At 42.2% G+C, this 22,431-nt stretch overlaps 1 protein-coding gene across 4 annotated transcripts in view; it reads right to left on the reverse strand.

Annotated features, from left to right (window-relative positions):
* SESN3 (sestrin 3) overlaps positions 1-9,610 on the reverse strand; it is an 85,023-nt gene extending 75,413 nt beyond the window's left edge. For 3 of the 4 annotated variants that reach the window (XM_073337668.2, XM_073337651.2, XM_073337640.2), the window contains exon 1: positions 9,379-9,610. In XM_073337668.2, the coding sequence (XP_073193769.1) occupies positions 9,379-9,468 (90 nt within the window). In that variant the 5' untranslated portion in view covers positions 9,469-9,610. The remainder of the gene's footprint in view (positions 1-9,378) is intronic. The other variant, XM_073337658.2, reaches the window with a different exon arrangement.
* Positions 9,611-22,431: the final 12,821 nt, after the last annotated feature.

The following is a 22,431-nucleotide window of genomic DNA, read 5'->3' on the forward strand; positions in this document are numbered from 1 at the left end:
ACATATCACTTATTCCTGTTAGCAGTAATAGTTAAAACAGTAGGTAAAATAATTTAAACAGTTAATATAGCCCAGTGAACAACAGTGGGGACCTTCTGTGAAAAAAAATTAAACCCCTCATTGCCACCAATATTTCCTTGCTTCCCTATAATTCAGGCAATGAATGACTGATGCACACAGGGCAATTACAAGTGATCCACGCAGTGTTGTCTAGTCCCAGCTTCTGGCAGTTGGAGGTGTAGGGACATATGGAGCCCTGTTTTGCATTCATGACCGTCTTGGCTAATAGCCTAAGCTTAGCTAATGCTTTTTGGAACTCATTTATACTTCTGGCCTTCACAACATCCCTGGCCACAAGTTCCACAGGTTAACTGTGTTGTGTGAAGAAGTACTTCCTTCTGTTTATTTTGAACTTGAGGCCTACTAATTTAATCGGGTGAGTCCTGGCTATTTTGTTATGTGAATGGGTAAACACCACTTCCCTTCTCTACACCATTCATGATTTTAGATACCTCTATCATATCCCCCCTTAGCTGCCTTTTTTCTAAAATGAGCAGACCCGTTTTTTTTAATCTATCCTCATATGGAAGCTCTTCAATACGCCTAATCATTTTCATTGCCCTTCTCTATACTTTTTCCAATTCTAAGATCTTTTTTGAGATGGGGTAACCAGAACTGTGTTTTCAGAGAACTATCCACAATGATTCTGAAATCTCTTTCTTGAGTGGTAATAGCCAATTTAGACCCCATCATTTTGTATGTAATTTCAGGATTAGGTTTTCCAAAGTGCATTACTTTGCATTTATCTACACTGAATTCCATGTACCATTCTGTTGCCCAGTCACCCAGTTTTGTAAGATCCCATCGTAAATCTTCACAGTCAGCTTAGGGCTTATCTTGACTAATTTTGTACTGCCTGCAAATTTTGCCACCTCACCGTTCCAGATCATTTATGAATACACTGATCATCATAGGTCCCCGTGCAGATCCTTGGAGGACAACATTCATAGAATCATAGAATATCAGGGTTGGAAGGGACCTCAGGAGGTCATCTAGTCCAACCCCCTGCTCAAAAGCAGGACCAATCCCCAATTAAATCATCCCAGCCAGGGCTTTGTCAAGCCTGACCTTAAAAACTCCTAAGGAAGGAGATTCCACCACCTCCCTAGGCAACGCATTCCAGTGTTTCACCACCCTCCTAGTGAAAAAGTTTTTCCTAATATCCAACCTAAACCTTCCCCACTGCAACTTGAGACCATTACTCCTTGTCCTGTCCTCTTCTACCACTGAGAATAGTCTAGAACCATCCTCTCTGGAACCACCTCTCAGGTAGCTGAAAGCAGCTATCAAATCCCCCCTCTTTCTTCTCTTCTGCAGACTAAACAATCCCAGTTCCCTCAGCCTCTCCTCATAAGTCATGTGTTCCAGACCCCTAATCGGGGTTCACATTATTTACCTCTCTCCATTATGAGAGCCTACCATTTGTTCCTACCCTTTGTTTTCTAGCTTTCCCTGATACTGACCAGTTACTGATCCATAAGAGGACCTTTCCTCTTCTCCCGTGACTCCTTATGTTGCTTAACAGCCTTCGTGAGGGACCTTGTGAAAGGCATTCTGAAAGTCCAAGTACACTGTATCCACTGGATCACTCTTATCAAGATGTTTATTGACACTCTCAAACAATTCTAATATAGACTGGTGAGGCATGATTTCCCTTTATAAAAGCCATGTTGACTTTTCCCAACACATCATGTTCACCTATGTGTCTTAGAATTCTGTTCTTTACCAGGCAAATTGTTTGAAATAGTAGAGACATTAGGCTTATTGGCCTATAATTGCCAGAATCATCTCTGGAGCCTTTTAAAAACTGATATTATAATAACTACCTTTCAATCACCTGGTATAGAAGCTAAATTAATTTAGGTTCTCTACAACAGCCTTGTCTTCCTTGAGTGATCGTTTAGCACCTCAATCATCGAGTGGCCCCACTGACTGTTGGGCATGCTTCTAATGTACTCACATTTTTTGCTGTTAGTTTGTGTGCTAGTTGTTCTTCAAGTTCTCTCTTGGCTTGCCTTATTTTACTTTTCATGTGACTTGCCAGAGTTTATGCTCTATTGTTTCTATTTCCCCTCACTAGGATTTGACTTCCAAGTTCTAAAGGTGCCTCTAACCACCTCTTTTATTCTGCTTTTTAGACATGATAGCATTGTTTTGGTCCTCTTACTGTTGTTTTTAGGATATACATTTAATTTGAACCTCTATCATGGTGTTTTTAAAATAGCCTTTATGAAGTTCGCAGGTATTTCACCCTTGTGACTGAAACTTTTAATTTCCGTTTAACTAGCTTCCTCATTTCTGGGTAGCTCCCGTTTTTGAAGTTAAATGCTACTTAGGTGGGTTTCTTTGACATTTCCCCCCCACACACATTATGGTCATTATTACCAAGAAGTTCAGCTATATTCACCTCTTGGACCAGATCCTATGGTCCATTTAAGACTAAGTCAAGAATTGCCTCTCCCCTTGTGGGTTCCAGGACTAGCTACTCCAAGCAGTAGTCATTTGTGGTGTCTATAAATTTTATCTCTGCATCCCTTCCTGAGGTGACATATACCCACTCAAGATGCACATAGTTGAAATCCTCCATTATTATTGGGTTTTCTGTTTTTGTAGCCTCTCTAATATCCCTAAGCATTTCACAATCACTGCCAACCACCTGATCAGGATTGTGGCAGCATATTCCTACTGCTATACTCTTATTATTCAAGCACGTAATTTCTACCCAGAGAGTCTATAGTATAGTTTGAGTCATTTCAGGTTTTTACTTTGACTATGCTCTTTCACAAATGGTTCATGCTGGTGGGGATGTGGCATTATTACCATGTCCCACTGATTATTCGCATTCCACCAAGTTTCAGTGATGCCTATCATATCAATATCCTCATTTAATGCCAGGTACTCTAATTCACCCATCTTACTTATTTAGACTTCAGCAGTTGTCTATTAGCACTTATACACTTTGTCTTCGTGTGTTAGATTTGAATGGGATTCTTATGTTTGACTATTCCTCACTAGCTCCTATCTATACTTTGCCAACTTCTTTCCTATCAGTTTAATAAATCCATCCCTAAGGGATGTCTCCACATCAGCTGTGTGCCCCTCCACACCTGACAGCTATCCCCCTGCCCTTAGTTTAAAAAATTCTCTTATAACCTTTTAATTTTACATGCTGGCAGTCTAGTTCCATTTTGGTTTTCGGTGGAACCCATCCTTCCTGTTTAGGCTCCTCCCTTCCCAAAATCTTCCCCAGTTCCTAATAAACCAAAAACCCTCTTCTCTACACCATTGTCTCATCTGTGTATTAAAACCCTTTAGTTCGTCCTGTCTTTTTGGCCCGGTGCATGGAACTGAAAGCATTTCAGAGACTGCTTGCATGGAGGTCCTGGACTTTACTCTCTACTCTTACCTAGCAGCCTAAATTTGGCCTTCCGGTCCTTTCCCCTACCTTTCCTTGTATTATTGGTATCTACATGTACCATAGCCACCGGCTGCTCCCCAGCACTGCATATAAGTCTATCTAGACATCTCATGAGATCTGTAACCTTCACACCCAGCAGGCAATTAACTATGTGGTTCCATCGGCCATCACAAACCCAATTACTGATATTTCTAATAATCAAATCCCTTGAGTTACTTGCTCCTGGTAGTAACTGCGGCTCCCTCCCTCCCTAGGAGGGGTATCCGTAGACTGAGGATACCATGACATCACCTGGAAGGAGGTTCACAACTATGGAACTGTTGATTTTCTCTATCCCTGAGACTTTCACCCTCTCAACAGCACAAACTGTCTGACTGGGGTGTACTACTGCAACCCTGAAAGTCTCCTTGATGTAGATTTTTGTCCCCCTTACCTCCACCAACTCAGCCACTCTAGCCTGTACTGAATCGGAGGGCTATGAGCTGCTTGTATCAAATGCACACATACAATAACTGCCCGCAAGGCAAGTCATTGTTCATGCTGCATTCAGTGCAATAAACTGGATACCCTCACTTTGCTGCTGGACTTCTGCCTGCATTATTTTTACTCTCGCAAGTTTTTTTTTTTTTTTGGGGGGGGGGGTGTTGAGTTGGTTTGTTTGTTTTTGTGGGGAGAGGGTGTTATTGACCTAAATTTAGAGTATGTTTGTTACGTTTCTTCCTGTAGTTAGATTATACTACTTGGCCTCCCCCAGGCCACTGAACTCTCCCTGCAGCCAAACTCTCCTTACATTAGTAGCTCTCTCACTCCCTCTGTATTGTCTGTTGTAGCTGAATTTTGCCCCAGAGGACAACATGTTCTTTTTATTGCAAGACTATGACATTTCAGTAGAGGATAATTTCTTCTCAGACCACCAATGAGAATTTAACTGTCCATTTTCTGACTTCCAACAATTGAGATTAGAAAAACATAAAAAATATGTTTACTCATGGGTACCATAGGCTGGGAGAGGCTGAACCTCCCCAAACAGTCTGGCATGGCCCCACCCACGCACCGCCTGGTGCTCTGGGGATGGCTGCGCTCAGGCAGCCACGGTGGGGATGCTTTGGGCTCCGGTGGGAAGGGATGGAAGGAGAGGTGGGTTTTCGGGCAGAAGGGGAGGGACCAGGGGCTAGCCTCCCTCAATGGCCAGTTCACCCACCACCCATGTTTTTATTCCACTTTTTTGGAATAAGTGGAGAACACAGGAATGCTCAATATCAGTGTACATGAGCTGAGAACAATAGCACTCTGATACCGCAAAGCCAACAATTAAACAAGGAAAAAGAGTACAATTATCCAAATGGATTGCAGTATGGAAAGATGCAGAGCAGTGCAAACAGTCAGAACAGTATAAAAGACCATTCTTGTCTTTTCACTGCAGTTATTAGAGGAAAGGAGTTGCCGCTTGCTGTGTACAATTTTGTAAATGTTTCCTAAAAAACACTAATAATTTGAAGTAATAAAATGCTTTTTGCCTAAAACTAGAAATACTGTGCCAGCAAACCAGGTGTATAGTACAGGATAAGAAAGTATGGCAGGTGGAAATATTGCCAACTCCAGGTGTTCAAACATTATGCCTCGGACCCTCAAAAATCGTGAGATTTTTTTAAAGAAGTTATAAGTTTGGCATTCTATTAAATTTGCCTTCTAGTTTTTGAGCCTTTAGGGTTCACATTTCCAATCCTTTGTTTGCAACCATATGTGCTTGAATTTTTTTTTAAATGAAAGCTAAAATTCTCACATACTAAAAAAGACTTCAGGGGCTGGGTTCTAAGACAAACACTAAATATCACAAAACTTATATTTTCATGTAAAGTGTGCTAATTCATTCTGAGAGCTCCTTAAAAAAAATAGCAGAGATTTCAGCAGGTGACTAATTTTAAGAGAACATAAAATTAAAGAGCTGTGATATAGCTCTAAACAGAGAAGTGACACATCATGACCACTAGGAAGAGTGGTGCACATATAGGAAGTATACAAGTTCATCTGAAGTCTTTAAAAATTAAGTGTAACATTGTAAAATGAAGAGATCGATTCACGTCACTAGTACTTTGACTATTAGGTTCCTTTAAAAAAAAAAAAATCACACTGCACAATCCCTTGACAGCACACAAGGCAGTGTGTGGTCTGGCAGGTGCTTCCCACTTCCCAGCCTGGTTCAGCCTTCTCTGAAAGACAGTCAAATCCAACTGGCTGTACTACTGTGGCATTTCCTTAACTTCCGCTGGATGACATTCCTGAAAATCCTCTTGAATTCTACAAAGCAAATATCAGCATTTCCACCCACCTCTGCTACTGAAGTGGTATTACCTCGCCTTTAGCCAGCAGCGACAGAACTAGCTTGCCAGATCCCTGCATCCGATGAAGTGAGCTGTAGCTCACGAAAGCTTATGCTCTAATAAATTTGTTAGTCTAAGGTGCCACAAGTACTCCTTTTCTTATAGCAAGACTGCATTTTTATTTATTTATTCATGCTAACCTTTGTACAATGGGCTCTCCCATATTGAAAAAAGCATTGTTTTTTCCAGAGATTGAAAACATCTTTAAAAAGCCATAACTTTGATTAATCCAAAATAGACTATGCACTCTAAATCTAGTTTTTCTCCACTTACATCTTTCAGTATAAGATACCCCAATTCACCCAAACGAGTTTTCATTTAGTTTGTCTGTTCTGAATTTCATTGTAAGCTGAAAGGCTTGTTTTCCCTCGCTGCCATATCACCCCATCCACCAATAATTGTTGCTAAGACTATACTTTAGCAGTTTAAAATACAGACTCAAATAGATGAGAGTAGGAACTGATTAAGAATGTTTTATGAGCAGTTATTTTTCCAACGCATTGTCATGTTAGCTTTAAAAGAATATTGTCATAAAACAAGGTGAAGCAACAACGATCTTGAGGGCATTTTAGCATATACGTTGACATCCAGATCAAAGTTTGCATCTCATTTACACCTGAGAAGAATTATATATTTTCTATTTGTAAATTAGCTAATGTCATGCAAAAGGTTAAAGTTTACACTGACTTTAATACAACAAACATATTAAATGCTTACAGAGCAAATGAGACAAGGTTTATATTGCTATCAAGTATCAAAGGGGTAGCTGTGTTAGTCTGTATCCACAAAAACAAGGAGCCCGGTGGCACCTTAAAGACTAACAGATCTATTTGGGCATAAGCTTTCGTGGGTAAAAAACTGTCACCAAACTCCTTGTTGTTTTTGTATTGCTATGTTTGTTGGTTAGCCTGAAGGCTGGAGGCCATAACGTCACAATCAATTCAATCACAAAATATCTCTCTCAAGTCACTTGCTCTTAATCTAATTTCAATAACTGCCACTGGAATTATGAATCCTCCAGCAAGAGTAGCACAGTCCACCAGCAGGGAATTCATAAGGTAGGCCAGCAAAGAGAGCTACTCACATCCACTTAACCAACTAGGTTCCTTTGCAGTGCCCAGCACCCCGATACCTAAGCATGCCACCATTATTCTCCATAATTTACTTGAATAGCAACATTTCATCAGAGGATATGTTGGTAAATAAATATCATTCACAATCATTACTAGGAAAGTAATGCATATTACAGGCTAGCAGAAGGTATATTACATCCACAGTTTCTAGTATTAAAAAGGTATAAAACAAGAGACCTACTCACTAGTTTGAGACTATGGCTTTAAGAAATTTCAGATCAATTTAATTTTAGAAATACTAGGATTGCCAAACACCAGTTTATTAGTCAACAAAAACTGTGTTTATTTGACAAGAACAACGCAAGTTCCCCTCCCCACTCTTTACATGGACGAGTGATTCTCAAACTTTTGTACTGGTGACCCCTTTCAAATAGCAAGCCTCTGAGTGCGACCCCCCCTTATAAATTAAAAACACTCTTTTATATATTGAGCACCATTATAAATGCTGTATGCAAAGTGAGGTTTGGGGGTAGAGGCTGATAGCTCGTGGCCCCCCGGTGTAATAACCTTGTGACCCCCTTGAGGGGTCCTGACCCCCAGTTTGAGAACCCCTGACATAGACCAATTTGACACCGATTAACCTGTTAAGCCAATCCTTTAAACATGTCAAATCTCAGAGAGAGCTTCAGGCTTTTAACGTCTCAGAAGTTTTTCTATAAGTGTCTGTTTTCCACAAAAAAATTAATTAGCAAGTTAAAGTTTGGCCCTGCAGTGAAATAGTTAACATCAGACTGCAATGATATGCACTTCTCTGACCCATTAAATTTCTCACAAGCTGCGCTACAATGAGCTGAGTACCAAATATCAACTGTAATATGATCTAAGAGTTTATGGAAAAAATAACTGCACATACCAATTGCACACATTTAATAAGAGTTCGTTTCCCTTAAAATATTCCATAAACATGATTAAGACACACCCCTCTCTCTCATGCATTTTAAATATGCTCCCCCCTCCCTCTACACACCTCTTTTCCAAAAACCAACCCCTTTACAAAAAAAAAAAAACACACACACACACACACACAGCAGCCCACTGCAGCAAAAAGAGGCTTGAAAAACAACTTTGATTGGCACTTGGCCTGACCCACAGAGGAAGAAAAACAGTTTTTGGACAAAGAGCGCAAATATTTGAGCTCGCCAACTTACATGCTTTCTTAATATTTACAAGAACAACCCTGGTGCAAAATGTATTTAGAGAGACAGATGAGGGAAAAAATATTGCATTTTTCTCAGTCTTCCAGTCCTGATGCATTTGCACAGCTCAGCAATTTTAATTCATTTGCACTGGACAAACAAAAAGCACCTCATCTAATGTTCCCAATTAATCAGATGTTGAGAGGAGTTAGTAAAGGATTAGAATATTCGCAAAGGACATTCTGGTCAGGGGACCCATTAATAACCAGCTGATTTTTTTCCCCAAAAGCTTTACATTTCAGAGAGGCAGTCTGAAAATAAGGTTTTATAAAAATCGTAGTGATGTATTTATTTTTACTAAGTGATATGTGAATAAACTTTCTAAGCCGCTCTCTATGAGAATCAACCAGAGCCAGTGTTTCTGATGATCCATCCAAGTAAACACTTTTGCTGAAAAACATACATACACACACCCAATACAAATCCCCACATATATTTTATGTCTCAGGCGGAATCGCTAACAAGGGAAAGGCACTACAGGGGGTGGGAGAGTAAGAACCCCGCTGATAGGAGCTGTGGCTGAAGGTTGCGTTCACGGGCTAACAGGGACATCAGTGGGCCGGGGAACATCCCTCACACCGGGCAGAAGCAGATGCAGAGATCAGTGAAAGCGGAAAAGAGGGACCTTCGCCAAAGGGCCAGTGTCGGGTGGGAAGGACGATCTGCCCATCCCCTCTTCTCTACCATGCTGGGGCTGGTACCCCCCTCCCATCCCGGGACAATGCCCCGTTCTCCTCATACTCACCCACCTGCCACCCCCAGATCCTCCCGTGGCCCCTCGCCTTGCTAAAGTGCCTGGCTACCCCGCTCCTTCCCGTCAGATCTACGGTTTCCCTCTCTCCGCCTCCCGTGCGCAGAGGGGCCCGCAGCTCCTGTGCTACCCGCCCGGCCGCCCCCGAACACACCAGCCTCCGCTCGCGCCGCCGCCTGGGTCCCGTCCCCCTCGCACCCCCCCGAGTCCCAGTATCCCGCCTCGCACCCCCAGCTCTTCGGATCCCGCCCCCTCCCCTCAGACAGCCGGCCTCGAACCCCCAGCGCTCCCCCCCGGGGCGCACCCCAGCGGCCCGGCCCGGCCGCCCCCCCACCACATCCCGGCGTCCCCAACGGTGGCTCACATCCCCACGGCTCCGCCACATCCCGGCTCCACTGCCGCCCCCCTCACGCCAGCAGCGCCCCGGCCCCCCGGGTACCTGTCTCAGCACTTTCCGGCAGTTGCTGCAGACCCGGTACTCGCTGGCGGAGGCGGCGCTGCCGATGGAGCCGGCGCTGCCCCGGTTCATGCTGCCGCGCCGCGCCGCCTGGGACGGGGAGCGGGTGCGCCCGGGTCGGAGGAGCTGGCGGGGCTGGCTGCGCTCAGCTCACTGACCCGCTCCTCCGGCCGTCCCCATCCTCCCGCAGCTTCCCCGTCCACCGCTCGCGGGCAGCCCCTCCCCCCGCGCACAGCCCTCCGCCAATCACCGCGCTCCGGATACGCCCACTCTCGCTACTAGCCGCCAATCGACGAGCTCGCACGACGCTGACCAATTGCCAGAACGCTCGCCGGCTCCCGTCTCCGGGCAGCCTCCAGCCAGGGGCGGGCGAAAGGGCGGGGCCGCAGCACAAGAGGGCGGGGAAAGCTCCTGTCTCCGGGCGGCCTTTCGGCCAGGGCCCCAGCACGAGGGCGTGGCTTCTTCCAGCCAATAGAGGGCGGCGGGCGAGGATATGCAGATGAGGCACAGGAGCCCATGCTTACCAGGTGTCAGTCACACACACCCCTTTAAACTTTGGCTGCTGCTGCTGCAGGGATGTGGGCTGACTCAAGGAAGAGCTTGGAATACGAAAGAGAGGGAAGAAGGATCGGAGAGAGGGGGAGCTGAATGGAGGAGGGGAAAGGGAGAGGAGAGGAGAGGAGGAGAAAGGCCAAGAGGAAAAAAAAGGAAAATATAGTGCTCATAAACACCCCAGATACCAAACCACCATTTCCTCATGCAGAAAAGGGGAGGGGGAAATCTGAGCCTTGCACCATGCCTGAAAAGCTAGCAAATTCTGAGGCTGTCAGACCCATGGAGGAAGTCAATCCTAGAGTCAGGCACGGCTGTTTACTCCAATCAGGGGTCTTTTAGGTCAAGCAGGTCAACTGATCTCAACTGCTGTCATTGGGAAGGGAGAGAGGAGTTGCTCCTCTTAGCCGCGACCCAAATCTTATACAGTACAGGTCAACAGATGAGACTCATCACTTTGAACTGTACCCCAAACGTAATAGGAAGCAAACACAATTTGTGCAGCAGAAGCAGTGTGATATGCTCTGCCACCAAGCAGACACAAAGTAGTTCTGTCCCTGGCTGGAGCTTCAGAGTGGCTGTCCGGTACAGAGCACGTTGCAGTAAACCAATCTAGAATTTTAAAAAGTCATGGACTACCATGGCAAGCTTCAAATCCCAGAAGTCTGGTCATGACTGCAACCAGACAAATTGCTTTTGGCCTCCAAATTTCCTGGTTTGCAGGAGCAAACAATGGTACAAAAGCCCCCACACGCACACTGTAAATCTCTTGGGCAGAGTAGACACAAACCCCTTCTTTGAGGAGACTACAAACATCAGATTCTTCCCCAGTTCATTAGCATCAACTTCATTTTATTTGGATTATTGTCCATTTCTCCCCAATGTGCATTGATCAATTATTTATCAAGAGAGAGATACAGCATTATTACCGCCTTCATCCTAAAAGTGTACAGATCAGAGTATCGGGAGAAAAAATTGCTTTCTGGAAAAACATCCTGCTTTAAGGCAGTTGCTTGCACACGTAGAAACAAGACTGCTGTGCTGCCAGGCAGGATGAGATTAGATATTTGCTTTAGGGGAAATTGGGACTTGGGAATGTTTGGAGAGTATGTGTGTTGTCTCAGGTTGGGAGGATTATTAAAAAATGATGAGTCAGGTTTTCTAGCCTCCATGCTAATGCACAGAGAGACGGGGATATAATTGGGACAAAGACAAATCTCGTTTACAGGGCAGGTGGGTGGGATGTAGTCCCCATTTTTCTGATAATAGTGGTGCACATGTTTTATACCATGTATCACTATAATTTCCCCCATTTATGGGCTATCATAACTTTAGATTTTAGGTTCTAAGCACTTATGCAAGTGCATTAAGCATGTGAGTAATCCTATTGACTTCAATAAAATTCTGAAAATTAATGATAGGATAGTATATGATCTCTATTCTGAAAAATATTACTATAAAGTCATTTGATCTATCTGTTACAGAAACTTAGCACTCTAGTATTATAGCCCTCTGAAATCCCTAAGATAGGTTTTACTGTTTTGTTATGTACATTGTTTTAAAGTTTTATCTTGTCAAACTAATTGTAAATTGGCTGTAAACTAATTACAATCTGGTTCCTATATTTTTATCTTTGATAGTGTTATTTGTTTTTGCAAAGTTAAGCAACATAACATTTAGCTAAGTGATTTGCATAAAGGGACACTTTAAAGGGACATTTAAGGGACACTTGCATAAGGGACTATCTTTAAAAAATACTGAAAATCTTCACGATTTGAAAAAAACATTTCTACCATAACCAGAACATCATTCACAGCATCAACCACTCCCATTATTGCCCTTGTCCTTCCTCCTGAAAAAGCACAGAATACTTTATGCTAAACATACTGATGTAAATAAGGCCCCAATCCTATAACCATTTCACATGGGCAGACCCTGACAGACAGTCAGAGCCCCTTTGGCTTCAATGGGATTCAGTGCAAGTGCATGGGTTCACCTCCATGGATCAATTTGCATAATCAGGGCCTAAATCTGTTATTCATGCTTATTATGCAATTATTGACATAATAGATACAACTTGAGACATATAAAAGCATACCTAGGGTCTTCCACATCACTGGAAGAATTCTTTTTTGCACTAACACAAAATCTAACAATAAATGAAAATGTTATAGTAAAGTATTATTTTATGATTAATTATCTTTATTGGACTCCAAATAGCCAAAAATGCCAACCAAACAAACCTTGACCCAAAAACCTATGCCAGAGATAAACAATTGTGGGCTATGTAATGCAGAAAACACTATCTTATTACATATGCTGTGGAATTGTGTAAAACTACAGAAGCATCACAGTGATTTCTGAAATGATACAACAAACAGTGAATGGATTGTTAGATTATAATGAAAATTTTCTACTGAATCATGAGAAACGTTCTCTTGGGTATCTCTTCTGAAGCTGACTGCTTCTGCTCACAAACAGAAATTCCTACATATTCTTTTTCTTGGACAATTTTATGAACCATGGTAATGGAAATCAGCAGGGGCATGCACAAGGGGGGACAAGCTGTGGCATGCCCCCCCCCAATAATCATCAGGGGCACAGAACTCCTCGAGCCCCGGGGCTGAGGTGGTAGGGAGAGCGAGCTTCTCTGGGCCCTGGGCCTTCAGGGAGGAGAGTGAGCTCCTGCTGGAGGCGAGGTGGGGGCGGAAGGGAGGGAAAAGCAAGTTCTTGCATGGGGGTGGGGGCACAGAATGTGCCCACCCAAAAGGGGTCAAAGTTAAATTTTTGCACATGCCCCTCAGGAAAGCCCTTGATGGGACATGAATGGATTTCTCATCCTGTGCCACCAGTGGGGCTACTGGTTTATAGAGTAAGAACAGAAAAACTTTTTAAAAAACTGAAATATTTGATCAAATACCATGGAATGAAATGGATTATATCTTTCATTGTAGCCCCAATCCCGCAAAAATGTATGCATGTGCTTAGCTTGAAACCATGTAACTTCAAAGTCTTGCACACATGCTTAATTTTAAGTGTGTGATCAGTTCCACTGATCTCAAGTGAAGCATTTGCAGAATTGGGGCCTTTCTGCTAAATGTTTCAAAAATCTCTAGGATACTTCTTTTATGTACACGAATATACATGGATATAATTGAAATGGTTTTTTTCAGTGCAGCCTCCACCTTTGACTGGCAGCTTTCACAGTCCAACTGCCCCCTCCTTTTCACCCACTGCTGTGATCTTCATTTGACTTTTGTCTAATCATCAAACTAGTGAAAGTTACTAAAGTCCTTTACTTATCCTGTATTTTAGCTTATGGCATTGTGCATTGGCAGAGGGAGTTTAAATTTACCCACATAACTTTAATCTTGATGTAGGGGTGAGAGTGTAGTTCAGTTTGCAAATTCCTTCAGTTCTTCGTCCTTCTGCTGAGACTGCCTACAAAGGAAGCCAGTTAGTACCATATGCACTGGGGTGTTTTTCTGACGTAGATACTTGTCAAACAGAAATTGGAATGAGACCCTCAAATTGATTTCACAGATTATTGAACAGCAATAAAAGGGCTGCATTTTTGGTCTCTCCTAATCTGGTTTACATAGATTTTATAATCAGTGGTCACAATTTTTGCACAAAATTTTAACAGTGGAAGTGATTAACCACTAGAACAAACTACCAACAGAAGTGGTAGATTCTCCATCTCTTGAAGTCTTTGGATCAATACTGGATGCCTTGCTGGAAGATACACTTTCATCAAATATAAATTATTGGGCTCGCTACAGGAGTAGCTGGATGAAATTATATTGCCTGCTATAGGAGGTCAGACTAGATGATCTAATGTTCCCTTCTGGCGTCAAAAGTCTATGAATCATACATTAACACTGCATTAAATGTGGTTAAGTTTGGAACAGATAGCAAAAGCAAGCAAATACAGTTAAGAGGAGAAATATACATGGTTTCTCCAGAGCATACCAAGAAATCCAGCATGGCACCTTGTGACCATAGGTGCTGTGTGACAGTGTCTACCTGGCCTTTACGGCTCCCTGCAGGAGGTCCCACAGTCCTACTACATCCCACGCCAGGAAAGGACCAGCAAAGTTGACTCCTCCAAGCCTGCCTAGAGGGGCCTCACAGAAGAGCCAATCAGAGCCCAGCAGGTTCCTATTAAAGGAGCTGTTGGGGCTAGCAGCTTAGCTGAAGGCTAGGAGTGGGGGAGTAAGGAAGGGTGCTTTTTTTCTGGCCAAAGGAGCTTGATAATTAGTTAGGTGTTATTGCTGACTGAATTTACCTAGTGGGAATTATAGAGAGAGAAGAACCTGAGGTAGGGAGGGAGATAAAAGGGCCTCATTGGAAGAGGTTTAGGGAAAATGCAACAAAGAATTGAGTTAAGTGGTATGTGGCTGTTGTGTTTAATGTCTCTGGGTTGGAACCTGGAGTAGTGGATGAGCCTCTTTCCCATACTGGCTACAAGTAAAGCACTGTAAAACCCATGGAAGGGACAGGACTGAATTGGGAACCCAAACAGAGAACTGTATTTAAAGGGGCCTGAGCCAGGACTGATGGCCACAGAAGGCTGGCCTGCAGAGGGTGCTTGCATGAGAAAAGGACTGCACTCACTACCACACCTAGCTGCTAGAGGTACTTGTGGTAAGTTCCCCTGTTACATGCTGAAGGACCTATAGTGCTGCCTTTTTGATTTGTACATTTGTTAGTGTATTGCTTTAATGTTTATGCAGGCTTTATTTTAAATTCATCATGGGAGAAAAGATGGCAGTTAATATTTGTGCTCTGAATAATATTACATAAATGTTTTAAATTACAAAATGAAACTTTCTGACTTTATAATTACATATCCTAATTTGCAAAATGACGGTAGAGATAATTACATGAGACTGTGAGAGCTAATAGATTGTGGAATAGTCCCTCCAGGGAAATGGTGCAAGCTTCTTTATCTGAGGCATTTAAATCAGGACTAGATAAAGCACTAAAAAGTATGTATGTCATAGGAAACAATTATGCACTGGCCCATGAGATGGACTAGATGACCTAATAAGTCTCTTCCATCTCTAATTTCTCACTGCTGTGTAATTCTATAAAACATTCAAGCACTTCCTAGCTGTGAAATTTTCCTCTACCCCTCTCTATATTTTCTGTGTTTTGCATTATAACTTGCTAAGTATTCTAACGTTATTTACCTTGCTCTACAGCTTTAATACCATATCAACCAACCCTGTAAAACAATAAATAGGGACGTTTGGAGAGCAAATAGGGTCATGCTAAGTTATCTTTGGAAATCTTTTAGTCTAAGAAGTTTAAGGAGTGACAGTGTGGGGAGGAAAAGGCCAATATATTGGTTTAAAAGGTAAGAACTGCTGGCATTTGGCTGCCCCTTACTCCTACACGAATGGCAAATAATTATTTGTAATGTATTTGCCTCACTGTTGAGGCCACTCTCTCTCCTGGTTAGAGACAGGGTCTATGCAATCAGCTGGGAGTGAAGTCAGGGAGTAGGAGTGGCAGTTTGGGCTGGAGACTAGGGGCCAAAATTCTGTTTACATGGGTAAATATGGAGACTCTAGATTTGCATTGTGAAATGAGAGCAGAATTTGGCCCAATGCTCTGAAAGAGGGGGTTACAAGAAGAGTGAGACAGGGCTGGAGACAGAATGTTCAGGGGCTGGAGTAACAGCAGCTACTGAAGGAGGACATAGAGGGAAACTGGACCAGTGAAAGACCAGTGAAAGACAAGATCGTCCTCTTGAAAGACCAGGATGAAAGTAACAGTTGGGAGATGGAGAGGGGGAAGTACCACACAACAGTAGCCATAAGCTTCTAGGTAGGTTCTCATATCTTATCACAGATGGCTTTAAGATGCCCAATTCACAAAGATTTTGAACAGCCCCAGCACCCCTCTTTCCCCAGTGGTGCATGTACTCTAAATCATTTGCCTTCATAGCACTCCCAATGGGAGTTAGGTGCCTAAATACCTTTGAAGAGCTGGGCCTATGAGCTGACATATTCATTCAAAACCATTCACACTGAGGGCTGAATTCTGTGCTGAAGTGCAAGGTGCTTAGCTCCTTGCAGGATGTGGCCCAATGTAAGGATATTCGCAAACCTATAATTTGATTTTGTTTTATGGTCATGTAAAAAGCCAAAACCACCCAGTCAATGGGTGGAGAGGGAGATTGCACAAATACAACACAGATTCACACCACCAACATTCCCAAATTAATGCATGTGTCATGGGTACAGCTGGAGTAAGCTGCATCTTCCTTTCCCCAGAGCTAACCTCCCCAGATATCGGGCTTCTGCCTACTCCTGTCCCGGAGTCCCATGATTCTCCTATTCAGACAGGTCCCTGGGCTGTAGCACCCATCTTTACCAACTGTGATTACTCAGCAGGTCTGACTGGGTTTGACACTTGCAAGAGATGTCTCTTCAGGAGCTGTGACTAGTAGGTAAATGCAGTGACTCGGAACAGCTTCTTCAAAACAAACAGGAACATGCACATGAATTGCCTTTGTGTAAACACAGATTACACAGAGCAAAGTGACTCCAAGCTTGTTTACCATGAACTCTCCATGAAATTCATCATGCTCTATTACTATAGCTAATCAGGCAAAAGGGAACCTGTCTGTTCCCTTCTTGCAAATGAAACACATTCTGTAGCATACCACCACATTCAGGATGGATCTGATCAGTGTAGTAAGCCTGCTGCGTTCACTGCAGAACTTATGACGTCTATTATTTTCACAACCAATAGAACACTCAGCAACTTTCCAGATTTGGCCCATAATTAAGGTCTGGTTCCCATTGAAGGCAATGACATTTTATTCCAATATATTAACAAAACTACACTGGAAGATCATGCTGAATTATGGGGCAGTTTTAGTCTTTGTTTCTAGTGAAGAAAAATTGGAATGCAGAAAGGTTTGCATCTGTCGTGCCCTTGCCTGTATTTTGGCTTACAGATGTTTCTGTTTCATTATTTCCTTGATCTTTATATCATGGAAACACAGAAGTGTCAATTTTTCTCAAAAGGTGCCACCATTTAAAGAGAGAAGATCAGGAGAGTAATTGAGGGGACTGAATGCAGATGTACCAGAGCTGGGTAGGCTTGGGTTTGAGGGCTAGAACTTATTTGCAGGGAGTCTTTGTCTTTGCATTGAACACTATTGGGGTACCAGGAACGTTCTTGAATGTGAGAGGGCCCAAAATCTAAAACTCAAAAGACTAAAAAAACAGCTTCCAAGGCAGCAGAAAAAAATGACTGATCTAACGAGAAATGGAATGTGTCTAGCTGACTAGTCTTACATTTCTGTTCCCTCCCGCCCCCTTGTGAAGTCAGCCAGTACCTATTATGATACACAAAAGTACAGATTGGGGCAGAGCCATTGGCACGATTATATAGGAGAAAAGGAGCAGCAACATTTCCTTCCCACAGCTAACGTCAGCAAAATCCATTTCCCCCCTCCCCATGTCCTTTTATTTTGTGTATTCATTTAGCTATAGGACCTTCACAAATCCCCTCTGAAAGCTCTTTGAACAATTTCACTTCATAGAGTAATGCAGCTTCTACAGAGGGATAGGACTCTTTATAGGCAAGGGGGGAGGAATTCAGACTGCAAAGAGAATGGTGGGTACAAATTCTCCTCAGTTCCACCAGAGCAGCCCCAAAAAGAGGTAGGATGGTATGGTCCAGTTGTCTGGGACTTGAGACGTAGGTTAAATTTCCTACTGTATCAAAGCCTACCTCGACAAGTCATTTAGTCTCTTTGTGCCTTAGTTCCCCATCTTTAAAATGGAGTAATAGTATAGCCCTGAAACTCTATCTCATAGGGGTGTTGTGAAGATAAATACACTAAAGACTGAAAGATGCTCAGATACTATAATAATAGGGGCCACAGAAGTACCTAAGACAGAAGTCAGTAGAATTGCACTGATATAACTGAAAGAAGAATTTGGCCCACGGTATTTTGCAGTGAGTTCTAGGATAGTTCTGGAAGCAATTAATGTATTATATTGGCTAAGAGCCTGATTTTGACACCCTTAGTCCTGTTCAGTTGTATGTTCTATCAGTTGCCTCATTGAAATCTAGAGGTAGGATCCAAAATGGACACAGTTAAATTGTTACTCATTCACATTTGAATTGATAGTTGTGAGGATATTGGGTAGCAGAGGCACTAATGTGGATGTCTTAAAACCATACCAGCTCCCTGGTATAAGTATGCAATGAACTGAGATGTTACATAAAAGCACTGTATTTCAACAGTAAGGTCATGTCTCAAGAATTTTATTTATCCTTGTTTCTAGTATAGTGTCCTGCTACAGGGAGAAATAATATGGCATTTTTAGCCATGCTGAATAACTCCTGAACTTTAACTTTCTTTAAGTGTGGTTTATGAATCACTGGAAATAGTGGATTTTCTTATAAACAGACTAAAGATCAACTTACATCTTTGTATTATTTGGCTCCATCACTTAAACACAATGGGCCAAATTCTTTCCTGGCAATAGTCCACTCCCAATATTCTTTTACAAACACTGGGCCAGAATTCTGATCTCAATCCTCTCAGTGTAAATCCAGGGTAACTCCACTAATCAGTGGAGACACTGGTATAAATGCTGTGTGAAACAGTGAGCAGAACCTCGCCCTCTATTTAAATGCCATTTTGAGCAAATTAGGAAAAAACAGTACTGAATGTAGATAAAACTATTACTTGTGGTGATGAAAGATTAGTTAGTTCACATGGCTTAATTTTTTTTTATTTCAATGTTTTGTCAGGAAAAAAATCTGGCTGAAATAAGGAAGAGAAATTAAACTTATTTCTTCTAAAAGGTGCTGCAACTCACTGTCTGTATATAAATGTTGAATTTCATGGAGAGTTCATGGTAAACAAGCTTGGAGTCACTTTGCTCTATGTAATCTGTTAACACAAAGGCAATTCATGTGCATGTTCTTGTTGGGCAAATAACTTGTTTTTCTTAATCGGTTTATGAAAACTGAATTGCTCCAGTGTGGGATATTATTACCTTCAAATAAAAGCAGGCAGTTATGATACCATACAAGCAATATATCAGCCAAAAACACTGGAGACAGAGGGCTACTAAGTCTGCCACGGGACAATGGCATCATTTTGTAAGAGCAGTGGAGGTTCTGTTGCTTTGAGCTAGTGACACTGCTCGGTTAGCTAATGGGCAAAGCATTTTCTCTAGAAACTGAGGATCCTTCTAACCTCTTCAGTGACTTCCCCTCATGATAAAATATGGTATGTATTCACTTACTTAATCAGAGAAATGGGACATAGGCATTGAGTCCAAACCTTGTTGAAATATAAACCCTATATTTACAAGCTGTGCCTGCAACATAATTAAACTAGTTCTGTTTCAAAGCCACGGGAGGGAGAAAAACGTAATTGGTACTATATATTGCTACTGTTTGTCATTCTCACTAACGACGTGCGAAAGTGCCACCTAATTTTGTCTGTTTTGAGTTTGCATGTGCGCTCATGTAGCATAATCACTTACAATACGTTAAACACTCAGAGTTACAGGGAGCACAAGTGAACAAGCCACATGTTAGGAGAAGCCACAACTTTAATCTTCACTGATTTGGTATAGCATGCACTTGGACTGAAAACGACTCGATCAAATAACAGGCTTCTAATAAACAAGAAATGCTGATTCTAAACCATGTTTATGCTTTGCCCACTAAGACAATGAAGGTAGAAATGAAACACCTGGATTGCTGGAGGGGATGCTGGTGCAGTTACCGAGGAATCCATTATTGATGAATATAATGCCAGCAACTAATCTCATCCGTTCTAAACATTTAATCTTTTTCCAAAGTCCACTGAAGCCAGTTAGTCTTTCCATTGACTCTAGTAGGCTTTGGATCAGACCTAGAGCAGGGGACTGAGTGGGACATCTGAGTTCTGGGTTCTGCCACAAACTTCTTGGGTGACCTTGTGAAAGTTGCTTAACATCTACAGGACTGATTTCTCTTCTGCTCGCATCTTGTTTAGTCATTAAAACCATGCAAAGAAAGTGTAAGATACTAACAAATCAGAATTCTCCATTCACATGAATGGTAACATTTTGCTCTTTGCTCTTTTTGCACTTTGCATACATGTAAAGGATTACACAAGGCACATGGCACTGGAGAATCAGACTCTATCTCCCTCCCATTATCCTCCTGCAGGATTTGAGACTTTTTTGCAAAGTGCTTTTGAAATTGTCTGTTGAAAGGTGTTAACAGTGTAAAAATAAGCCACAAAAGAGCAGCTTACTTCTCGAGGCATGTCATGGGCAACATTCTAGATCTGAAAAGTTATGGGGAAAGTAAATAAGATCTTCATATTGAACATGAAGCAGACATGACTACTGAGCTCTCAACCATAGCATTGGTAAGAGAAGTTATTTGTATCATGCTTTTTTGAGTCGTTTAAAATATTCTATGCAAGTGCTACCTAGATGACTGGTGGAAGTGAGTATTTATTCCTCTTCCAAGGAAAAGTGTCTGAGGGAGTGTGACAAATAGATAATGATCTCACTTCTTGCACTAGAAGAGTTCCCCTGCAGGCCATCCTAGAATGATTAAGGATGATAGTAGCTGTCCTGCTGTCAGAACAGAAGAATATATGCTGCGTTGGGTAACAGTGTCAGATCTCTAATCTAAGACCGTGATAAAAGGAGATGCAAGCAAGAACATCCAGCAATGTAGATGATTTTTAAACCAATTACCCAAGGTTCTGGACCACTCTTCTAGAGACTGATTTATCCTGCATGTGTGGTCCAACTGCTGCAAAATTCCTATGGTAACCAGAACATAATAGCTCAGGCCAATTTCTAATGTGAAGTTTCTCAAGTTTAAAGGGACTTGAATTGTCTGCCTATATTTCGGTCTCTTTACTGAGCCGCAGAGTTCAGATCTGGATCCAAACCTTAGCATCAGAGGTAGACTGATTTAGGGTTTCAGTCCTGGCTTATAGCCATCATAACTGAAAACTAACCCTTAATATCAAAGATGTATCCGATTGGTCTGATAAAATACAAGGAAGATGGTAGAGATGAACAATCTGTTCTGCCTTCATATGGAAATGATCATACTTCACTCCTTATATTTATATTTATATTTAAAGGGGATGATAGAAGGTGCTACAATCTGCTTTACACAAATGGAGGCACCAGCAAAGGTGAGGAATACGCTGAGGAGCTATTAAAAGCTGCTGGCTACAGTTAGTAACATTTGTAATGAAAAACAAAGGGGTTACATGTCAAGTGGAATACCCCAACCAGCATCACTATAACAACGCCTACTGCACAGACGCACAAATGTGTCCCTGTGCAAACACTCCACCAAATGACTTATGAACTGTTTTAACCCTTTCCAGTTCCCTTTGTGTAATGATTCTCTGTACCCAAAGAACAGCCATATACTCAGTCTAAATGACTTTTTTTTAATTTTAGAGTAAGAGAATCCAATGGATGGAGAGCACGGTGTTTTCTGCTGTAGTTCACAGCATCTGAATGGGATCACAAAATGCAGCCTCCAGAAACTTTAAGATGCACTACACAAATTGAAATCATAGCAGCTACTTGCAGCACAATTGCAAAAATGAAAAACAAGTTTAGTTCTGCTACCTGGGCCCCATATGGCATATGAAGAAGGCCCCTGTAGTGTTAGACCATACTCCACATTCTAAAGATTATTTGAAGTGAGCTGAGCCAATGATCATGAAGGACAGTCTGGTGCAATAGTTTTGAGTTTTTTCTTTAATAAAGCATCAAGACAGGCAATGAGGAACAGTGATATTGAAACTGCCTCTGAGAATGTCACAGGTTGAGAAGATAAAATAAGCAGTTATGGCAGCAATGTGGAATGGAGCAATTAGTTGGAGAAGCCAGGATACTTCAGGCATCCATGAACCAGGGGCCATTTCAAAAAGAGGATGCCATGGAAAGATGCCAGGGCAGAAATTGCAGTGAAGGCAAGGAATAAGGTGGCTGGCTATCAATGGCCAGGAACTGCAATATGCATCTCTGTACCTCCATTAGTAAGGCAAACCCTAAAGTAAATAGGTGTCAAGTATCAGGGGGTAGCCATGTTGATCTGTATCCACAAAAACAACAAGGAGTCCAGTGGCACCTTAAAGACTAACAGATTTATTTGGGCATAAGCTTTCGTGGGTAAAAAAACGCTTCTTCAGGAGCTTATGCCCAATTAAATCTGTTAGTCTTTAAGGTGCCACCGGACTCCTCATTGTTTTAAAGTAAATAGGCAAACTCATAAACTATTGGGCCAAATTCTGCTCTGATCTGAGTTGGTGTAACACTCTTGAAGTGAATGGAGTTGCACCTGTTTACACCAAGATTGAATGTAGCCAATTATTTCTAATGTAACAATACTTCGCCTTTGTAGGCATGAAAAGCATTATAGCAGAGGAAGTCAATAGGTGGATTGAAGACCAAATCCAGACTG

The sequence above is a fragment of the Lepidochelys kempii genome, chromosome 1 (assembly GCF_965140285.1).
Source record: "Lepidochelys kempii isolate rLepKem1 chromosome 1, rLepKem1.hap1, whole genome shotgun sequence".
Taxonomy (NCBI): Eukaryota; Metazoa; Chordata; order Testudines; family Cheloniidae; genus Lepidochelys; species Lepidochelys kempii.